Consider the following 18,639-nt stretch of genomic DNA (forward strand, 5'->3'; position numbering starts at 1 on the left):
GGTCCTCGCTGACATGGGATAACTGAGCAGAGGAGGGAACGTGATGACCGTCGAAGGATGCGAGAGCACGTTTGACTTGCTGAACCACTCTTTCTCCGCGCAGACCTTGTGCTGCCAGTGATCCGGATACACAATTCGAAAGAAGGTTTGCTACTGGACTGCTCATCTCTATTATTAGCTATGCCATGGAAGCTTGGCTTTGACCGGATACTTCGGCGCAATGTGTTGTGTGGACCGAATGAGGACGTGCCTCGACGCGCACGAACGTGTTGGATTCAGATGAAACGTGCATTCAGGTACAGCCAATGAGAAGACGCAACGCATGATGCCGTCACCATTCCTGAGGGCGATCTCTCCCTTGCCAAGCCTTTCCCACCGACACGCGGGTACGGTAATAGAAAAGAAAGGTGGCACATGAAAAGTTGAGACCGGGTCCATTGCTGGCGCCGGTATATAGAGGGAGCGGTGCGCCCCAGAGACAGAGAGAAAAGATCCCTCTCACTCCCTCCATCCCCCTTCCTCACCATGGTTCTCGACAAGTTCACCTACGTTTTCGCCATCGGCACCTTCTTCGCACTCCTTGACGCCTACAACAACGGTGCCAGTGAGTGGTCGCGTGCCGATTTGTGAATGAGAGCTCGAGCTGATCCTGTCTAGACGATGTTGCCAACGCCTGGGCGACCAGTGTATCCTCCCGCTCCCTCTCCTACCGTCAAGCCATGATCTTTGGTACTATCTTTGAGATGCTCGGCGCCATAACGGTCGGAGCGCGTACTGCGTACGTTCCTTTTGAATGACCTTGGACTTGGAAGATGGATACAGCTGACCTGCTACAGTGACACCATCAAGAACGGTATCATCCCCAACGGCGCCTTCCGCAACGACGCCGGTGTCCAGATGCTCGCCTTCACTTGCGCCCTCGCTGGTGCCTCCACCTGGGTGATGTGGTGCACGCGCCACTCTGCCCACGTCTCGTCCACCTACTCCCTCGTCTCGGCCGTCGCCGGTGTCGGTATTGCCACTGCCGGCGCTGCCAACGTCCAGTGGGGCTGGAACGATGGCAAGGGTCTCGGTGCCATCTTTGCCGGTCTCGGTATGGCCCCCGCCATCGCCGCCGGTTTCGGTGCCGCCATCTTCATGCTCATCAAGGTCGTCGTCCACATGCGCGGCAACCCCGTCCCGTGGGCCGTCTGGACCTCCCCCTTCTTCTTCCTCATCGCCGGTACCATCTGCACCTTGTCCATCGTTTACAAGGGTTCCCCCAACCTCGGTCTCAACAAGAAGCCCGCCGAGTTCGTCGTCGGTGTCGTCATGGGCACTGGTGGCGGAGTCGCGCTCCTTTCGGCCCTCTTCTTCGTCCCCTACGTCCACGCGGTCGTCGTCAAGAAGGACCACACTCTCAAGTGGTACCAATTCGTCTACGGTCCTATGCTCTTCCTCCGTCCCGCACCAGAGGGCGCCGAGTTCGCCAAGGTCCCCAACTACGCCGTCATCCAGCACGACGCCGACCTTGACGTCGAGGAGACCTCCCCCGCCGACAAGCACAACAACCTCCCTACCCTCCCCTCCTCTGCCAGCGGTTCCGTCGAGGGTGAGGAGCCCATCTACGAGAAGGACGTCCACGGTCACGAGCAGCCCCGTCAGCGCAAGCCTCAGGCGCCCGCCGGTCTCTCCGCCCTCGACAACCCCCAGCTCAACTACCAGCAGCTCATGGCTCAGGGCGAGGAGCGGTTCCACGCCAAGCTCCGCAAGAACAGGGGTCCTCTGGGATGGGCAATGCGCACCCTCCACGAGAACCCCATGGGAGCCGGTGCCATCTACGAGATCAACAACATTAAGATCATCTTCAAGCGTCTCCCCGCTCAGATCGTCTGCATGTTCACCTACGGTCTCTACTACGACATCCACGCCGCCCAGTCCGGTGTCCACGGTACCCCGGAAGGCGACCGTATGGAGCGGGTCTACGAGCACGCCCACAAGTACCCCAACGAGGTCGAGCACCTTTACTCCTTCGTCCAGATCTTGACCGCCTGCACCGCCTCCTTTGCTCACGGTGCCAACGACATCGGAAACTCAGTCGGCCCCTGGGCGGTCATCTACGCCGCCTGGTCCACTGGAAGCGCCCAAGCTGCCAAAGCCGAGGTCCCCATCTGGCAGCTCGCCGTCCTTTCTGCCACCATCTCGCTCGGTCTCATCACCTACGGTTACAACATCATGAAGGGTGAGTCTGTCTTTCATTGTATCCACGTGGAATCATTGCTGACTAGGCAGTCATGGGCAACAAGATCACCTACCACAGCCCAAGTCGCGGTTGCTCCATGGAGATGGGTGCCGCCATCACCGTCCTTGTCTTCTCCCAGTACTCCCTCCCCGTCTCCACCTCCATGTGCATCACCGGTGCCACCGTCGGTGTCGGTCTTTGCAACGGCAGCTTGAAGGCTGTCAACTTCCACCGAGTCGGTCTTTTGATGAGTAAGTCTTCTTTTGTGGCTGCTTGCTTGTCTAACGTGCCTTGCTGACTGTTTAGTCTCGTGGATTGCCACCATCCCCATCGCCGGTACCCTCGCTGGTGTTACCATGGGTCTCTTCCTTAATGCTCCTCACTTCCCGGGTCAATAGAGGATGGTAGATAGATTTTTGGATAGACAGATCAAAAGATAATATGTAACGAGTACCCCTCGCTCACGCGTTCCTTCTGTGCATTTATTTTCTCCGTGCAATGTGCTCGAGTAGCTCTGAACTATGTCGCAAGTAGGGTGGCCTCGGAGCTCCGGCGTATGCGCTGAGCAGGATCAAGCCATTCAGATTGGGGAAAGTGGGGAAATGCAGGATTTGTCATCGCCGCCTTCGCATGGCTGCACTCCGTCAGCAATCCGCCTTGGTCGTAGAGTATCATAGGTGGCCTTGCTACTGAGCATGCCCTGCCGTGCTGAGACTCAGCCCTAAACGTCGGCCATCAGGAAGCGGAACTCAGGCACGCGCTCATGCGGCGAAGCTGATCATGAAAGCTTGATTCACCGCAGCAAATTTGCATGTAGTACAGACGAGATATGAACACGGGTCTACACATAAAGCCCAAAAACCACCCGTGGATCGAGACAGATCGAGACTGATCAGATCAAGACACCCCATCACCCCCTGACATCCGTGTGGGCCTACAGCGTACCCGCGTGTCTGTCCATTCTCGCCTTGGACAACGCACCGACCTGCTGGACGAGGAAGTCGGACGTGTCGTTCCTGAGCATCAGCATCGTTCCTCATTACCCGCAACGACGGCAAAGAGCTCACCTTGTCCTGACGATCCTGAGCAACACCTCGGCCATCCGCTCTGCCTCGGCTTGGCTCGTCGCGTCGTCTCCTGCTCCCTTTCCTCGCGCCACCACCCCCTTGACCGCCGCACCGGCCCGTTCCTTGAGCGCAGGCGTAGGCAGATCAAGGTACTGCCCAAGCATCATGATATCCTTGTACGCCCCCGCTTGGAGCTGCGCGAGCTTGACGCCATGCTCCGTCCCGCCCTCTTTGGCGTTAAAGAATGCCTTGAGAAGCTGAAGCCACTTGAGGACAATCTCGACCTGGTCGCCGGGAGTCGGCGGTGTGGTGGACGGCCGGTCCGAGAGTGGCGGAACGAGAAGGGAGATCAGGTGCTCAAGGATCCGGTTCCAGAGCTTGAGCTGGAGGTCGAGGCGGGTGGAGGGGGTGAGGGTATAGGAGAAGGTCGAGAACTAGGCATCAGCGCTATTCATGAGACAGACTTACGTTGGTATTGAGGTATTGAGTCACCCCTGACAAGCTCGCCTCGAGCTCGGGATCCCCCACATACACCTTGACCTTCTTCTTATCCTTTGGCCGGAGCATCTCTGCCAAATTCCTCGCGCTCAGCTGGTCCCGAACAAACTCCATCATCCGCTCCACCACCTCGTTGACCATGTCGTTTGCAGTACGCTCGAGCGTCCTTGTGGCGCTAGCGAGGTTGGCTCGGATGTCGTTGGCTTGTGATCCGCCCTCCATGCTGATCCGGAGATGAACAGCGCCTCGTGGCTGGAGGGGAATATGGACGTCTCGAGTGGACACGGTCGTCCACGCCTTGGGGTCGAGCTTGAGCGATGCGGTACCGATGAGATCGTGCTTGCCGACCAGTGAGCGGTCATAGACTGCAAGCTCGAGGTGTTTAGTATCGGTCACCGGGACTTCGACTGATTGATCCCTGGACATCAGCACTGTCCTGTATGACGGGAGCTACACTGACCATCTGGGGTCCTCTACGCCTAGGACTGTGCGGGTCTTGATCAACTTTTCCCCGTGCTTGACACTTGTAATGACGCAGAACGCATCCGCCGCCTTGCCTTGGCTCTTCCCGAGCAGGTTCTGTCCACGAGCAATGGTGATGGTAAACGGGATCTTGGCCGCGGTATCGACATCGCGAGTCTTGGTCCGCGTGAGTCGAGCCGTCTCTTCGGGCTTGATGGCGACAATGAGATCATCGAGGGATTCGGCACAAGCGCCCATGTTGGACACTTTGACTAGGGCCTGTCGTGTCAGGTAGTGCCCTCTGCTTGTACTGCAGACGTACCGCTGGGGGAACGACGAAACCGTCCACCTTCTTCCGCTCCAACGTCTTCATTGCCTGCTGACCCTTTGCTAGCCAGCTCCCAGCCTTACCGCCAATCTTGTCATTGAGCTTGCCGCCGAGCTCGCTCGCCATATTGGCAGGCTTGGCAGAAGCGGGGTTCATGTCGACCTGGAAGAGCGCTTGGAGGGTGCTAGCGTACTGCGTGACCGCGATGGATGAGGTCTGCTCGTCAGCACAGGCTCGAATATGAGAGGCACGGGCTCACCTTGGACATGTCAGTCAGGTACAGTGCCCGCTTGTATGGGCTGAGCGGCAGATCATGCAGGATAACACCGAGGGATTGCTGGATGAATTCAAAGAGGTCCACAACGGACTGGCTGTAGTGCTGGTCGCCCTCAGGTCGCCACTGTATGGTCAGCGCGGTCTCACAAGGCCAAGCTTCGTACTCACACGGTCCATGGCCACAGCTCGCGAGACCCATTCGTGTACCTTGCCAGCCTCCGTCTCCTTCATCCACGCGATGACATGGGGCTCGAAGAACGCGTCGATCTCAAAGCCGCTCTCGACACTGCCTGGTCAGCTATGGGTCTGTACAGCTTCGCAGAGGACTGACTTGGGGCACAAGTCGTTCCACATAGCGCCGAGCCTGCCTGTGACCTCATACAGCCCAAATACCTTGTCCGATCCCGCGCCGGCCCCGCCATCTAGCATCTGCAGCTCGGCAAAGAACAGCGGGAGCTGCTTTGACAGTACGATAGCAGCTGGGCTGAAGATCCTGATGGTCAGCCCATGTGCAGCTAGAAGACCGACGAGACTTACTCGCCCAGCCCGTCACCCCACTTGGCGTGTATACCACCGACCACCCCGTCGATCCACTCGGCCACGTCAAAGAAGCCCTTAGCTTGCTCTGCTGCTCCGCCGGATGCGCCCATACCGCCCATCAACCACTCGACCGCCTGGACATACTCCCCTACCGCCATCCCTTTGACTTCATCCCGTACTTCGTCCAGCTTCTGCATAGCCCGCGGCTGCCTCAACAACACCCCATTCCCACTGAGCAAGAGAGGAAGAAGAGATACTGGCGGTCCCGAAAGCCCATCCGCCTTGGACTTGTTTCGTCCTCCCCAGCCCTCTCCACCACCCATCATGCCCGCAACGGACTGACCCAGCATGCTGAGCAGGGCGGATAGGAGCTGGTCCATGCCGACACCCAATCCCTGCTGCCTGCCCGCGCAGAGGTCGCCGACTCCATCCTCGAGCATCTTGCCCCACACCTCCTCGTCCTTGCTGGAAACGCCAACACTCCTCGTCCAGGCGATGATCAACCCCTCGACCTCCTTCTCCCGTTCCTCTTCTCCAGGCACCGCCCACACCTTGACACACTCATCGACGAGCGCGTACGCCCGGCGGTGCAGCGTGACATTCTCCTCGGCTCGGTCGCAGATGGCAGAGTAGAGCTCCATCTTGCGTGGCGGAGTGAAGAATGTGACCGAGCTGCAAGCAGCACGACCAGGCTCGGCGGCGCGAGCAAGATGAGGATGCTGTGCCTGCAGAGAGGAGAGCAGACGGGACAGCTCTGCGTGGCGGTGTCGCTGCGTGGAGGTTTGAGAGGGTAAAGAGGCAAGATGCGCCGCGCTAGCTTGTATGTGCGAGATATACAGCTGAGGTTAGCTGATTCTAGTAGCGACTCACCTCGTCCAAGCTTGTCTCTCCTAAAATCTCCTCCAGATCCGCCCGGAGTGTGTCGCGCCCCACCCCAAAGATCAAGCCTACAGTCTCCTCCATCTCGCCGAGTCCCTCTCTAGCAGGTCGGGGTACGCCTAGCGAGATGCCAGGAGACAGGTGGCCAGGCTGACCCGACGAGCTCGGCTTACCGGCGATGGGATCGGCGAGGATATAGCCCGCAACTTCCCGCCTGAGACGGTGAAGCAGCTCCCGATCCTTCTCCGAAAGAGGACGCAAAGCGGTGGAAAAGTGGGTGCTAGCGGGGAGCGAGGTGGAGACGATGTGAAGGAAGTGGGTTTGGTGTGGGTGAGCTGCGGTCTGAGGTGGGATGCAAGCGAGGAACGCTCAAGGTCAGCGCCAGACTTGGGTCTACTCACTCTCCAGTAATACGCCGACATCTCTGAGATTGCCTCCCCGCTCATTCCTGCTCCCCTTCTTGATCCCACTGAGAAATGCCCGCTTCGTCTCTGTCCACGCGGCATCTCCAGGCTCGTTCGCCAGAAGTCCCCAGAGCTCGATGAGGTACTCCTTTGGCAACTTGTTCTCGCCAGTCGCGGCAGTCGGGAGAGGCGGCAGTGGCGGCGTAGAGGCGGGGCTGCTGGATACTGGCGCTGCCTTTCGAAACGAGAATGACTTGCGACGCGCAGATGGCGGAGGCGACGCAAAGGAGGCCGGCGACGGAGGTGGCTGATTAGACACTGCGGGGTGGAGGTGGGAATGGAGAGCTCTGAGACATCAGCTGGAAATTTTGGGTCACCAGTCAGACGGGCACTCACGCAACGCGGAGCGCATAAGTGTAGGCCATGCGGTCTATCTCAGTCATGGGTCGAACGCCAGGAGACCTGGGCGACGCACTCCTCTTGCCATCAAAGGCGGTAGGAGTGCCGAGCCTGCCATCGCTGCTCAGCGCTGGCGAGCTAGGCGCGTCGTAAAATTCGGTAGCGTAGGCGGGAGTGAGCAGGCTGGTGCCTGGACTCGAGAACGAGGAGGTGCTGGATGCAGTAGACGCTTGGCGATTTGGCGTCGGCCTAGCGGGGAAGACTGCTGATCAGTGCGTCACCTAGCCATGACTTACATGACATGTTGATGGGCGGTTGACAAGATGCAGGCTAGGTCGCGTCGACGCGTCAACAAACAGAAGCAACCTGGTCTTGATTTTCTCGTGATCGCGTGCTGACGATTTTTTTCGGCGACGAGACGAGATCGTTTCTGCTTAGCTGTAGAAAGAGCCAGTGATGATCGCGAGGTAATGCCTGACTGTATGTCCCCTCGCGTAGATAGGAGCACATGCATACAGTATCAACGTGGTTCATCGACCGTTCCCGCCTCAAACAAGAACGGCGAGTAGTACGCGTTCAACGCGTCGCAAGGGGTGTACGTTTGACCATATCAAATTTGACAGGGCGCTTTTGTTGTCTGACATGTGCCTGCGGCAGTATGAGGCAAGCGCTGGGTCGAGCCACCTACGACCGCTGCTGTCTCTTGATAGCTAGCCGTGGCAAACCAATCTTAGTGTTGTTGCGAGCAGATGCAGGCCAGGTGCACGCCAGGCCAGCAAGGACAAGGAATTGCCTCTTCAGTCATGAGATATCCACGTGGCTGAAGTCAGATCTCATTCCGCTGTGTGCCGGCATCTCGTCATCAGATCCGGCCGTGCCGAGGTGGTTACGCCATAAATAACCTTTAGCGCCATTGGCCGCACGAAGCCTGTTGATTGTCTCCGAGGCATTGAACCGAGTTGGTCAATGGGCGCTTGGACAGTATGGGCCGCCACAGCAGCCGCCACCACTCGAGACGCTTGCGGTCAAGTACCAAGGACATGGCCTGCAGCGACAGATGGGCCTCACGATCTGCCACTGCGTGAGAGGGGGATATTGACACCCTCAGATCGCCAAGACCGGTACAGATTCACAGCTGCAACGAGAGTGCAACGAGCCAAGTCCCGCGGAGTATCAAATTAGATCTGTCAAGATCCAATCTGATGATCGAGGTATGGATTTGCCAGCCTCACGAGTACCTCTGCAGTCCTCGATCCGCGTAACAGTGGGACCATCGACGACGTGGGAGCATGCATCAAAGCGGCCAGCGCATCGATGGGTGATTACTTTCTCGTCACAACTGATCAAGGACTAATCGCAGCTTGAGCGTCGTCCGACGCAGGGTCCGCATGAGCTTGCGCGCCGCCCACGGACGCTCGGAGCTCGCCAAATGCTCACCCTGCGACGTCGCCGGGGTGTATTCCAACGGTGTAATCCTAAAGAGGCTCAATGGCCAGATCGAGCAGTTGTCACTTCCCAATGGGGTGTCCAGACAACTGATCGAGATGGGGGTCGGATCCGGCTTGGGCCCAATTAACCTCACTTGCCGGCATATGATCGTCATCTGGGCTTGCCCCGCATGGAATGTTTGAAAGTTCCGGCCCGGCCGTCTCGATCAGCCGGGTTTGTGTGTCACTAAATTGCGCAATTGCGTTAGAACCAGATCCGGCGTCTTGTTCGGTGGTGTCATTCCGATCTGACCTGGCTATGTTTGTCTCGTGAGGTACCCCGAAAGGTGGACTGACGACAGTCGTACGAGACAAGTGGCGCCGCCGCCGCCCAACGTAACTGCATGTTTGGGCCGGATCGGGGTGGAGGTTGAGACCGGCGCCGAGGCATATAAGCTGGTCCATTTCCCCCTCTGACTCTTCTTTCCAACTTCTCACTCTCACACTCCCAACACTCCCACCACACCACACTACCACTACCACCACCACCACCACCCACACATCACCCTTCACAATGAAGCTCACCGTCCTCGCCTCCCTCGTCGCCGCCTGCGCCACCCTCGCCTCCCCCGTCGAGAAGCGCCAGGCCGCTGCCCCGGCCGTCACCGACGTCCAGGTCCTCCAGTACGCCCTCACCCTTGAGCACCTCGAGGCCGCCTACTACTCCCAGGCCCTCGCCAAGTTCTCGGCGCAGGACTTCAAGAACGCCGGCTTCCCCGACTGGGTCCGCGGCCGTGCCTCCCAGATCGCCCAGCACGAGGCGTCTCACGTCAAGATCCTCTCGGCCGCCCTCGGTAACCAGACCGTCCCCGCGTGCCAGTACGCCTTCCCCCTCACCGACGTCAAGACCTTCGTCACCTTCTCGGCCTTCCTCGAGAACATCGGTGTCTCGGCCTACATCGGCGCCAACCAGTACATCACTGAGCCCCTCTACGCCACCGTCGCCGGTACCATCCTCTCCACCGAGGCCCGCCACCAGGGCTTCTGGTCCGGCCCCGTCCTCACCCAGGCTGACTGGTCGTGAGTTTACTTCTTTCTGCTTTTGAGCCGAGCTTACTTTCCAGTGGACCGTACGACACCCCTCTCGGCCTCGACATGGTCTACACCCTTGCCGCCCAGCTCATCACCTCGTGCCCCGCTGGCCCATCTCTCCCCGTCAAGGCCTCCACCCCTCTCCTCTTCCCCTCGGGTCTCCCCATCGGCCAGGCCGCTGCTGGCTCCGAGGTCTCTTTGACCTACACCAAGTCGTCCTCCTCCATGGCCGGCCCCGTCTCCGCCGCCGTCTACAACGGTCTCGGTGCCACCCTTGTCCCCTTCACCAACGGCAAGCTCACTCTCCCCAAGGTCAGTCCCTCTCGCCCCTTTATTTCTACTCATGCTGACTACCCCAGGAGGTTCAGGGCTTCTCGTACATCATCCTCACCAACGCCGCCGACATCGCCTCGGTGACCAGTAAGTCTTCTCACACCACCTTGCCTTCTGTGCCTAGCTGATCTTGCAGCCGCCAACACCGTTGCCGGACCCGCTGAGGTTAACACCCCCTTCGACGCCTTCCAGTCCAACCCCGGCTACAAGAACCCCTTCTCCTCGTAAACGGCGGAGATGGACTTGGGCTTTAGCTTTCACGGACTGTAGCAAGGACAATGTAGTTGGGACTGATCGACTGCGACATCTATAGTGTTTTCATAACCCAAGTTAAGATGTATACCATACTTCGCATCGTTTCTTTGGCACTACTCCTTGCTTAGGCCTACCTGCCTGCCCGAGACTCGATGCTAAACCAGCCGCTATTGTCATCACGATATACTTGAAAGCTGCCAGCTCGCCTATCGCAGGCTCGTGACCCATTCCTCTTGCTCACTCGGCTCGCTCGAGCTCAGCCGCTCTTTGCCATCCCACTGACTATTGATTATTGATTTATAGGGCCTGGCATAGCTCAGCTTAAGCTTCGGATACCACCGTATATCCTTATGACGGGTCCTCCGATCTAGCTAGCCTCAGTCGGCCTCGTTTCCTCTTCCTGATCACCTTGATAGCCTACGATCAAGCAGCCCAATCTTGTCAGTATCCAGTCGCCTAGCTGGACCGACTGCACCACATTCCCCATTGGTATCACCCATCTATATACATCGCAGAGAATGGCTATCAACCATCTACTACCCTAATCTACTCTATAGGAACAAACAAGCAAACATGTATGTGTTGTATGGGGGTCGTCAATATGCTATACGAGGGTCGTTAACGAAAGTAAAAAAGGTGGGAAAGGGGAGGAGATATCTATTGCTACGTGTGTAAGCCTGAAACCGGGAGAAACCAAAAGCAGAAAAGAAGAGAAGACCCCTAGAGTCGCTCCACCTGGACCTCCCACACCCCACCTTCGTCCGCCTTCTGCCCCTGCCCCACGCAGACCTCCACCGCACCCCCCTCCTCGCCCTTGAGCTCAACCTCGGCCGCCGCCCATTCGGTGGCCGTCTGGGTCTTACAGCTGAACCTGAGCTTATCCTGCCATCCCTCGGTGCTGGACTCGCGGTCGGAACAGGGGAGGAAGAAGGTGAAAGGCGGGGAAGAGGCGAATGTGAACTGGGTGTAGGAGCGGATAGCGACTGAGCCAGCGGGGTAGTATTGCGCCCGCTCGGCTTGCTTGGGGGTGGTAGCCTCGTCATCCGTGAGGCGCTTGGTGAGAGAGTCGAGCGTCTGGGTGGCCTTGACGTTGAGAGGTGCCTCGGGGCTCGCGAGAGGGCTGTTGAACGTGGATGAGGTGGAGCGGGAGAGTCCGGGAGTCTATATGTCAGCTTGGCCGCTTTCTGTCGAACGAACAGCTTACGGTCAAGAGCGGGGTGTGCTCATTCGGTACTGGTGCCTCTGCATTCTCCGCGTCCGTCCCTTCTTGCGCATCCCCATCGGTGATCCGCCTTTCTTCCCGTCTCGGCAACGCCGGCGCCTGAGAGGACTGGAAGATCCAAGACCAGATCCGTACGAGGAAAGAATCCAGCATCCGCAGAAGCCAAAAGCTCTCCATCTTGGCCGGCTTGGACGTGACCGCCGAGTCGTCCTCGTCCCCTGCCTCATACTCCGATTCCGCAACGGAGCGTTGCTGTGTAGCCTCCGTGTCCGCCTCGCTAGCTGGTCCGGGAGCCAGACTGGACTTGGAGACCTCGGGCGTACGGTGCGCGTCTCCGTTGAGAGCGTCGGCGGTCGGCTGGTCCCCGATGATCTCGACATCATCCGCCTCGGCAGCGACAGCCTCCGAGGTAATTTCTCCAACCTCCTCCTCTCCGACCTGGACCGATCGAGCGCTGGGCGCACAGATCCAGATAGAGCCCTCTCCGCCCGCAGCGCGCAGCTCCGACATCTCGGTAAAGCGCACGACCTCCGCAGAGAGTCCTGAACCGAGGTTGAGGTCGACCGATCCCGCCGAGCGCAGGACCTGCCTCGAAGCCGCTACCTGAGCGAGAATAGGGCTAGTGGAGTCCAGCTGGGCAGGCGCCTTGATACTGACCGCCCGAGCCTGTTCGGCAGAGTAAGCGAGAAGGACGAGATCGGCGTTGGTGGTCCGTTCCGCCTTGGTCGGCGCGAGGAGGACATGAGACTCGCCCGACTCGACGAGCTTGAATGTGGGCTCTGACTGCTCCTTAAGCGCTTTGAGGATTGCGGAGGTGAGCTGCCCAGACTCGGACCGGCCAAATGTGCCTTGACGGGACTTGTCGGGGAGGATAGAGCCGGCCGGGACGTCCAAAGACTTTTTGGCGGCGCTCGCTACTGCTAAAGCGACGTTCCGGGCGATGCTGGACGAGGGTGCGGATATGTCGGAGGCAGAGTGGTAGAAGGGGAGAGAATCGATGGGTCTGATACCAAGCGCGAGGATGAGGCTGGCCTTGAAGGACTCTGACGTGGGTAGCTGGACGATAGAGGGGGTGGAGAAGCTACACAGTGAGCTGGATCTCGATATAGAGGGTTGGCAGAGGGCAGCTCACTAGTCATAGTAGTCCATGGCCAAAGCTACACCCCTCCATTCGATCCCTTCCATGCTTTTCGAAGTCCCGTCCCATGGTCCTGACTCTACCACCGCCTCCTCCGACATCTCGCCCTGCTTGACAACGACCGTCCCGTTGGACCCGTCCGAGCCTAGCCAGACAATCTCGCCGGACGCCTTGGCCTGTCGGAGAGTGTACGAGTACGTAGCGGGAGTTGCCGGAACATGAATGATGGCGTAGAGCGCGGACGATGTAGGCGGGGGGAGGATAGGGTTGAGAGAGATTCCGGCTGACGAGGCGGGCCGGGGGGATGGGGTAGGAACCGCGACAAAGTTGATTTCGTGCCATTCTCCAGGTGAGCACTGGGGAGATCCCTGAGCATCAAGATTGGGCAGATCAGTCCAGAGCTGATACACCCCGTCAACCCCTTGATCGTTATCGGGCGTGACGGAGAATGTCAAGCGGGCGTACGGAGTCGAGGTGGAGTCGGCCGTGATGACCTCAGAGGTGTGATAGAGGGGTGGGCGGAAGGTGGGCATTTTGAGGGGTCGGGAGTAGGATGATGGGTAGAAGGAAGAGAGACCTGCTCTGATAAGGGGCCGGGTAGGGGGTGTGGGGATGAAAAGTGGCCCCTTTGGCTGTGTGAATGCGAAGCGAAGCGAGACTTCGAAGTCAAAGATAAAACTCAGGCACCAGGGTCATGACGTAAAGATCGCTGGGCGCGTCGCTGATCCGATCCGTCGGAAGTGACGTGGCGTCAAGCTGGGAGCGTATCAAAAACCTCCACACTCCTGTCCGCCATAGGTTCAGCGAGACAATCTACCACCGTCTTGACATTGCTTGTACAGACCCCTTCACACCTCACACGAAACAGAAACAGCCAAAATGGGTGTCCTAGACAAGATAGAAGCGATCAAGGGTGAGCTGCCAATCCCAGAGTGTTGGCGCGCTGAGCTGACTCTTCGCAGATGAGATGTCCAAGAGTGAGCTTCCTGTTGACAACTTTTGATCAGGCAGTTTAGCTGACCTTCTCAGCGCAGAAGAAGTGAGCACTGACTACTACTTACGAAACGATCTCCGCTCCAAGCCTATACTGACATACGATAGCAAGGCGACAGAATATCATCTGGGTCAGCTGAAGGTGAGTTGGCCAGAGCCCTGTGTGCGGAGCGCTGTAAGCTGACGATCCAGGCAAAACGTGAGCTCGCAAGGCGGGCACCCTCTTAGAAGTTGCGCTCGAGCTTATCGACATAGTCGCCAAATACCGAGCCCAGTTGCTCGAGCCCGACAAGAAGGGCCCAAAGGGCGAAGGATTCGAAGTGCTGAAGTCTGGAGGTGAGCACAGCGGCGCAGCTATGTACGACTATCTTTCAAGAGCTGATTGTCAGACGCGCGTGTCTGTCTGATCGGATTCCCATCAGTCGGAAAGTCGACCTTGTTGTCAAAAGTCACCAAGACGGAATCCGTCGTGGGAGCTTACGAGTTTACGACGTTGACGGTGAGCTGATACTGTGCCAATAACGTCAGGATCGGGCTGTAGCTGACAGAGCAGGCTATTCCCGGTGTGCTGGAGTATGAAGGCGCTAGAATACAGCTGCTTGATCTGCCCGGTATCGTACAGGATGCCGCGAAGGGTGAGCCCTTCTGCCTATGAGCTTTCGTTGGCTCAAGCTCACGTATAAGGCCGAGGACGTGGTCGACAGGTCGTATCAGTGGCAAAAACAGCAGATGTGATCATCCTCATGAGTGCGTATAAGACCTCCATTTGTGATATTGCGCCTGAAAGCTGATCCTTCAGTCGATGCAACAAAATCAGCAGAACAAAAGAAGATGTTGGAGATTGAGCTGGACGCGGTCGGGATCAGACTGAATGCGAGACCACCAGATGTCGTGTTCAAGCAAAAGACAGCAGGAGGGGTCAGTTGAGCATTTCGTCAGAAGCGGATGGCGCTGCTGTACAGCTGACCTGTTAGATCACGATCAATAATACGGTCAAGATGACGAAGACGGACGAGCGGACAATACGAAGTATCCTGCAAACTTACAAAAGTCAGTTTCGCCAGACCTGGTCGTATGTGGTTCGTAGCTGACGTGAGCAGTACATAATTGCGATGTGCTCATCCGGGAGGATGTGAGCTGGATGAACCGGATTGATCGAAACATAAGCTCATGAACAGGTGTCAGTGGACGAGTTTATCGACGTCGTACTCGGTGAGCTACCCGCTGTTCGTCTTGGAGCGCATAGCTGACGCTACAGGAACGAGGCAATACATTCCTGCATTAACAGTCATCAATAAGATTGACGGTGTATCGATGGAGACGTTAGATAGTATGGCACGAGAAGGAGACGGGAGGACGGTGATGATCAGTTGCGAGCTGGGTTTAGGGCTGGACTGGCTATTGGAAGCGATCTGGATGGTAAGTAGGACTCCAGCTGCGCCATCCTCCCAACCGCACTACAATAGCTGATACAGCAGGAGCTCGGCTTGGTGAAGTGCGTGACAGCTGATTGGCTGATTATCGATTATGATCCAAGCTGACAAACACAGAGTGTACACCAAGAAGCGCGGTGACCAGCCTGACCTGAGCGACCCAATCTGTCTCCGACAAGGAGCAACTATCGAAACGGTCTGCCATGGTATCCACCGGAGTCTAGCTTCGCACTTCAAGTGAGCTCTCTGCGTCAAGCCTTCGCGATGACCTGGGGATGTACGAGCTGATCAATTAGATATGCACTCGTATGGGGCAAGTCGAGCAAATTCAATCCGCAGCCGCAGAAAGTCGGATTGACACATTTGGTCATGGATGAGGATGTGTGAGCTTTTTGAGCCGCGTACACCTTGCGCATGGTCAAAGCTGACTCGCGTAGTGTGTCGATCTTTACCAAGTAGGTACGCAGCAGGCGAACATGGGAAGGGGAAATAGGTTCACTTGGTCTGTATGTATATAATATGAGATGACATCCATCGCCTTGGTACGCAGCCACAGCGCACGCAAGTAAGGAGAAGGTGATCATTATTCATTATGGCAAAATACGAAGAACAGATAGAGCGGTTCGAGTCCCAGCTGCTACACTACAAGATATAAGTCCGCCGCCTGCCTGCAATTACTCGGCCTCGTCACTACTGCAATCTGCTACATGTCCCTCCCCACATCTTAAACCTTGACGCCGACCTGCTCCCTAATCTCCTCGACCTTCCTCTCCACCCCTTCAAAGTACTTTAACGCCTTACCCGCCTTCCTCTCGAGCGCTTCACTCTCCCTGACCACCTCTCCCCTCGCATCCACCGCTCCGCGGAACCGTTCCCGCAAATCCCACGCCGCCAGACGCATGACTTTCCGTACTTCCTTGCCGACCCGCTGGGCCTGAGCATCGGCGTACGGCGTCTCCTCCCCGTCCAGGCCGGTAAGGAGGAGGTTGGACTGGATGTGCCTTCCGACGTTCCGGGGAATAGAGCGCGGAAGCTCATACACCACATACCCGACAGCTCCGAGTGCAAAGACGCCGACGACGGGTCCGGCCCATTTGCGGGTCATGGGGTGTGCGAGAAGGTCCGAGAGGCCGAGAGCGCCGTCAATGAATGACCGGACGCCAAAGACTTTGCCAGACATGGTGAATGCTCCGAACGCCAATGAGGCGAGACCGAGGCCGCCCACTTCGGCACCAAAGGACGGGATGAGGGCTTGGCTCGACGCCGACGCAGAGGAAGATGAAGGGAGGGAAGAGCGAGCGATGGAGATGTGGTGGGTGTAGTCAAAGATGTCCGAGAGGGAAACTTCGGCAAGTTGGGGGCGGGAGGCGAGACCGAGACCGAGCGTATTGACGCCCGAGGTGCGCCGAGCGAGCTTGGACGGTGGACGAGCAGTAAACATGGCAGCGGGGTTGAAGACCCGGTCGGTGCGTACCACGTCCGCTGGGAGGAGCTTGTTGCCGAGCTCGGTCACCTGGCTGACACCCTCGCTGGTGATTCTGCGAGCGTCCGCCTCGGCGAGGGACGACACAAAGTCGATCGAAGCGAGCATGACCCGCTTGACCTCCTTGGCGTAGTCCCATACGCCGAGGAAACCGGGGTACGATGGCAACTCCAGCCCCGGCGCAGGTGCCGCTAGCTCTCCCTGTCCGACCCGCTCGAGACCGCGGACCATGGCGGTCTTGGTCCGTGTCAGGGCCAACTCGGTCGCCGCCTCTTCCTCCTGTACCAGACTCTCCTCCAATCCCTCCTTGCCCTTCTTCAGCTGCTCCAGGACGGGCTTGACCCGGTCGAGCTCCGCCTTGGCTACCTCGCGCTCTTGAGTAGCGACGAGCGAGTTGGCCGATGCCAGCAGCTCCACGTCCGCCAGGAGGTGGGTGACGTAATTCTGCGCGGGACCGAGCTTGGACTTGGCGCGATTGACGAGCACAAACGACCGGAGCGAGTGCTCGAGGTGTCGGAACGCCTCGTCCAGCTCATCCCCTGCCGCATCCTCCTCCTCTGAACACCCAAGGGCGACCTTGGCAGAATCAACGAAATGCACAAGGTCCGCCGCGTCCTCGTATGTGTCCGGACTGAGCTGCTTGATCTGCTCCAGCACAGCCCGGCGACACCGCTGCTTGTCCCGGATCTGGTCGAACCGGTTGACGACGATGAAGAGGTGCGCCTTTTCATGTCCCGCCTGCCAGATGAACTCTTTCGCGGAAAGCGTAAAGTGGTTGGCCGCCGATACGACAAAGACGACGACGTCGATCTCCTCCTGCCGCGCAAAGTTGGCAGTGGTCTTGATCGAGTCGCGATTAAGACCGGGCGCGTCGATGAGCGAGATGTCGACGACGCCGTTGTGAAGGATGGAGGGGTTGGTGAGGTCTAGACGCGCCTCATTGACAAAGACACGCATGGGTGGCGCGGACGCGTCCGAGTCCATGTCCGTAGCGAGCGCCTCGAGATTGTCGATCGAGTCGACCGAGTAGGTAGACTTGTCCGCCGGGTCGTACTTTCCCTCTCCGTCCAGAATGTGGATTTCCTCCCGCCCCTCATTCTCCTTGGCGCTGACCACCTCGACGAACCGCGTCGTCAGCGGCTGCTGATCGGTGGGCATGACTTCCCGACGACGCAGCAGGGCATTGATGAGGGTAGACTTTCCCGCATTGAGATCGCCGGTGACCAGCACCCTCGAGTGAGGGTCCTGTACGCGCCGCTGGAGGAGAGCGAGGTGGTCCAAAGACGCGGCGATCCGGTTGTCGAGGAGGGATGAGATAGAAGATTTCTCGAGTGACGAGATGAGACCCTTGGCCTGACGGGCTGCACCGAGATTGAGGTCGAGGCGGAGGATGGAAAAGTCATCCGCGGCTTGCTCGGCGGGACGAGTAGTAATGAGGGAGGAAGAGGGTTCGACGGTGGTGGTCTCTGCGGCAGGCGCGAGGGTAAGGGACCGCTTGAGCGAGCGACGAGCGGGGGTAGAGTTGAGCACGACCTTGTGCGCCGCAGCGGGTTCATCGGCGAAAGTGAGGGTTCGTCGGGCCATACCCGGACGCTGGGGGACTAATAATTAGCTTCGTCATAAGGGAGTTGCGACCGAACGTACGAGATGATTCTCCAGCCTCAGTCCGCAGGGACGGATACCGGATAGTCCACTGGTCCCCGTTGAAATTCCGCAGATCGCCCAACATGTACAAGGATGACTCGATCGCCTTGGCCAACCTACCCGTCAGCTTTTCACAACCATACCTCGATATTTGCCACCGACTTACCTTGCCTGATTCGCCTCGTACTCCTTCAATACAGCATCCGCCGCCTCTCTCGCCTCCAACGCGGCGTGATCCACCCCGATGTGAGACTCCTTTTCGTACGATGGCGAATCGGGGGCGGCGGGTACGGAATAGACCTGCCGCGGGGTCCTGGGTTGATACGGCTGCATGATGGATGTTGGTCCTTTGTTCGATGGTTTGGTATGTGCTCTCTAGAGCTGTGGTATTGGCTTGTAGGATTGCTGATATATGAGGCAAGTAGGTATGAGTTGAGAGTAAGAGTAAGAGATATGCGTCACTTGTTGCTGCATGTTGCTGCTCGGAGCTCAACGGTGGGCGGGATCAAAATTACTTGTACCGTCATCGAGGAATTAGCTCCGAC

The 18,639-nt window shown here is 58.1% G+C and overlaps 6 protein-coding genes across 6 annotated transcripts; 3 read left to right on the plus strand and 3 right to left on the minus strand.

Moving 5' to 3' along the window:
* Positions 1 to 525: 525 nt before the first annotated feature.
* Positions 526 to 2,619, plus strand: MKK02DRAFT_27328 (phosphate transporter; the record flags this gene model as incomplete). Its single annotated transcript, XM_053087332.1, has 6 exons — positions 526 to 604; positions 658 to 778; positions 837 to 1,584; positions 1,633 to 2,221; positions 2,272 to 2,472; positions 2,528 to 2,619. 6 exons carry the CDS (start codon positions 526 to 528, stop codon positions 2,617 to 2,619), a joined length of 1,830 nt encoding a protein of 609 aa, XP_052946398.1.
* A 536-nt stretch (positions 2,620 to 3,155) lies between these two features.
* MKK02DRAFT_37219 (uncharacterized protein) lies at positions 3,156 to 7,118 on the minus strand (the record flags this gene model as incomplete). The annotated part of the gene is made up of 12 exons (XM_053089594.1): positions 3,156 to 3,237; positions 3,289 to 3,722; positions 3,757 to 4,204; positions 4,247 to 4,527; positions 4,571 to 4,792; positions 4,836 to 4,976; positions 5,021 to 5,138; positions 5,184 to 5,345; positions 5,390 to 6,231; positions 6,263 to 6,639; positions 6,673 to 7,022; positions 7,072 to 7,118. 12 exons carry the CDS (start codon positions 7,116 to 7,118, stop codon positions 3,156 to 3,158), a joined length of 3,504 nt encoding a protein of 1,167 aa, XP_052946399.1.
* A 1,957-nt stretch (positions 7,119 to 9,075) lies between these two features.
* On the plus strand, positions 9,076 to 10,154 carry MKK02DRAFT_33772 (ferritin-like domain-containing protein; the record flags this gene model as incomplete). The annotated part of the gene is made up of 4 exons (XM_053088779.1): positions 9,076 to 9,581; positions 9,626 to 9,905; positions 9,953 to 10,013; positions 10,063 to 10,154. The coding sequence occupies 4 exons, from the start codon at positions 9,076 to 9,078 to the stop codon at positions 10,152 to 10,154; spliced, it is 939 nt and encodes a 312-aa protein (XP_052946400.1).
* A 747-nt stretch (positions 10,155 to 10,901) lies between these two features.
* MKK02DRAFT_45329 (uncharacterized protein) lies at positions 10,902 to 13,074 on the minus strand (the record flags this gene model as incomplete). Its single annotated transcript, XM_053093358.1, has 3 exons — positions 10,902 to 11,342; positions 11,386 to 12,484; positions 12,536 to 13,074. The coding sequence occupies 3 exons, from the start codon at positions 13,072 to 13,074 to the stop codon at positions 10,902 to 10,904; spliced, it is 2,079 nt and encodes a 692-aa protein (XP_052946401.1).
* Positions 13,075 to 13,420: 346 nt separating this feature from the next.
* MKK02DRAFT_45330 (putative cytoplasm protein) lies at positions 13,421 to 15,426 on the plus strand (the record flags this gene model as incomplete). The annotated part of the gene is made up of 18 exons (XM_053093359.1): positions 13,421 to 13,454; positions 13,504 to 13,518; positions 13,571 to 13,580; positions 13,643 to 13,676; positions 13,727 to 13,733; positions 13,790 to 13,870; positions 13,924 to 14,033; positions 14,088 to 14,169; positions 14,219 to 14,281; positions 14,334 to 14,452; positions 14,509 to 14,584; positions 14,635 to 14,666; positions 14,713 to 14,746; positions 14,793 to 14,953; positions 15,013 to 15,029; positions 15,085 to 15,204; positions 15,264 to 15,350; positions 15,405 to 15,426. The coding sequence occupies 18 exons, from the start codon at positions 13,421 to 13,423 to the stop codon at positions 15,424 to 15,426; spliced, it is 1,104 nt and encodes a 367-aa protein (XP_052946402.1).
* A 265-nt stretch (positions 15,427 to 15,691) lies between these two features.
* On the minus strand, positions 15,692 to 18,427 carry MKK02DRAFT_24511 (uncharacterized protein; the record flags this gene model as incomplete). Its single annotated transcript, XM_053086902.1, has 3 exons — positions 15,692 to 18,051; positions 18,095 to 18,210; positions 18,261 to 18,427. The coding sequence occupies 3 exons, from the start codon at positions 18,425 to 18,427 to the stop codon at positions 15,692 to 15,694; spliced, it is 2,643 nt and encodes an 880-aa protein (XP_052946403.1).
* Positions 18,428 to 18,639: the final 212 nt, after the last annotated feature.

The sequence above is a fragment of the Dioszegia hungarica genome (genome assembly GCF_025882075.1).
Source record: "Dioszegia hungarica strain PDD-24b-2 chromosome Unknown MKK02contig_8, whole genome shotgun sequence".
Lineage (NCBI taxonomy): Eukaryota > Fungi > Basidiomycota > Tremellomycetes > Tremellales > Bulleribasidiaceae > Dioszegia > Dioszegia hungarica.